Source organism: Cyprinodon variegatus, unplaced genomic scaffold (genome assembly GCF_000732505.1).
Source record: "Cyprinodon variegatus isolate N-32 unplaced genomic scaffold, C_variegatus-1.0 Scaffold76, whole genome shotgun sequence".
Lineage (NCBI taxonomy): Eukaryota > Metazoa > Chordata > Actinopteri > Cyprinodontiformes > Cyprinodontidae > Cyprinodon > Cyprinodon variegatus.
The window spans coordinates 427,446-428,773 of NW_015150529.1; the positions used below are offsets into that span (position 1 = coordinate 427,446).

The following is a 1,328-nucleotide window of genomic DNA, read 5'->3' on the forward strand; positions in this document are numbered from 1 at the left end:
TTCTTTTTTTCCGTGGCCCCAATCCTCTTCGGTAATTTATAGATTTTAAAGTCAATATAAACAATTTAAATCTACGGGTAAATTTTCGAGCTGACATTATGGTCCTCTGCCATGTCAGTTTATTTTAATTCTGAACAACATAAGAGTGCCAACCGATTAAGAAATGTATATTTGACAAAAAAGATAAATAAAATAAAATTTTAATTCCAATAGACGGTGCAGAGGTAGACAGCGTCTAGTCTGTTTGAGCTTCAGTGAATTAGAAGTGAGTTTTCCCACTGACATTGAACGCCTCTACAGTCAGCACCCTGTGGGTCATGTGACGTCCTGTCATGTGATTCGGTCACTTCCTACTGGTTCGGTTCAGAGCCGATCCTCTCTGCTGTATCATGTCGTTTTAATTGAGCGCCACAGGCGGGATCCAGCTCGGTAAAGACATGTTTATCCAGGATATATCGACTCAACGCGGGCCTCTGAGGCTGGTTCTGTGGCTCTGCGTCGGTGTGGGGTGTCTGTTGGCTCGGTCCGGAGCAGAAAAGGACCGCAGCGGCAGCTTGTGGTACCAGGATCTCTGCAGGTAACAAAACACACCTCCTCCACTCACACTCACCAAAACTCATTAACCTGTCTCAGTTTGTTTCTAACTAAACGGCTGGGCTAACTAATTAAACCGGGTTATCTGTGTGTTAACTGACGCTAAACCGTTTTTTTCCCCCTAGCTAATGTTTTATCACGTTTGACGTGTATCTCCAGCTGAAAGCAGCTCGTTGTTCAGCCGTTACGGAACCAAGTTTTGAGCGGTACCGCTCGCCGTCTGTCAAGCTAGAGACCAACGGTTCTGATCCGGTTCTGACCGCCTCCCCAGCTGACCCAGTTGACGCGTATGCTAGCAGAGATAGGATGGGAAGAAGCGCTGCCTGACAGGACCAGCTGGAGCGCATTTAACCTCTGTGTTTTAAAGAGCTATCGATCGGTTCGGCTGCATTCAGCTAGCTTATAGCATTTATAGGAGTTTATAAAGAGAAAAACTGAACTCAAGTTCCTTAAAGTCGGAGGGAAGTCGGATTTAAATGTCAAATCATTCTGGCTTAAACATGTATATAAATGTACTCTTTATCAGACCATATAGTTAGAAAATTTCTATTTAATAAAAAAAAATTTTTTTTTCGTTATTTTATTCAGGCCAGTTAGTTATACGTCAGCTTGTACACCTAAATTCGGCCAATCATATATCAACGCTCATCTGTCAATCAAATTATTTCGGTCATAGCATCTTGATTCATATGTTGCAGCTTATGCAACTAGGGATGCACGATATAATCGGCCCC

At 43.0% G+C, this 1,328-nt stretch overlaps 1 protein-coding gene across 1 annotated transcript in view; it reads left to right on the top strand.

Annotated features, from left to right (window-relative positions):
* Nucleotides 1-354: 354 nt before the first annotated feature.
* Nucleotides 355-1,328, top strand: part of igf2r (insulin like growth factor 2 receptor) — a 63,594-nt gene continuing 62,620 nt past the window's right edge. The window contains exon 1 of the mRNA XM_015372814.1: nt 355-577. Within this exon, the coding sequence (XP_015228300.1) occupies nt 438-577 (140 nt within the window). The 5' untranslated portion in view covers nt 355-437. The remainder of the gene's footprint in view (nt 578-1,328) is intronic.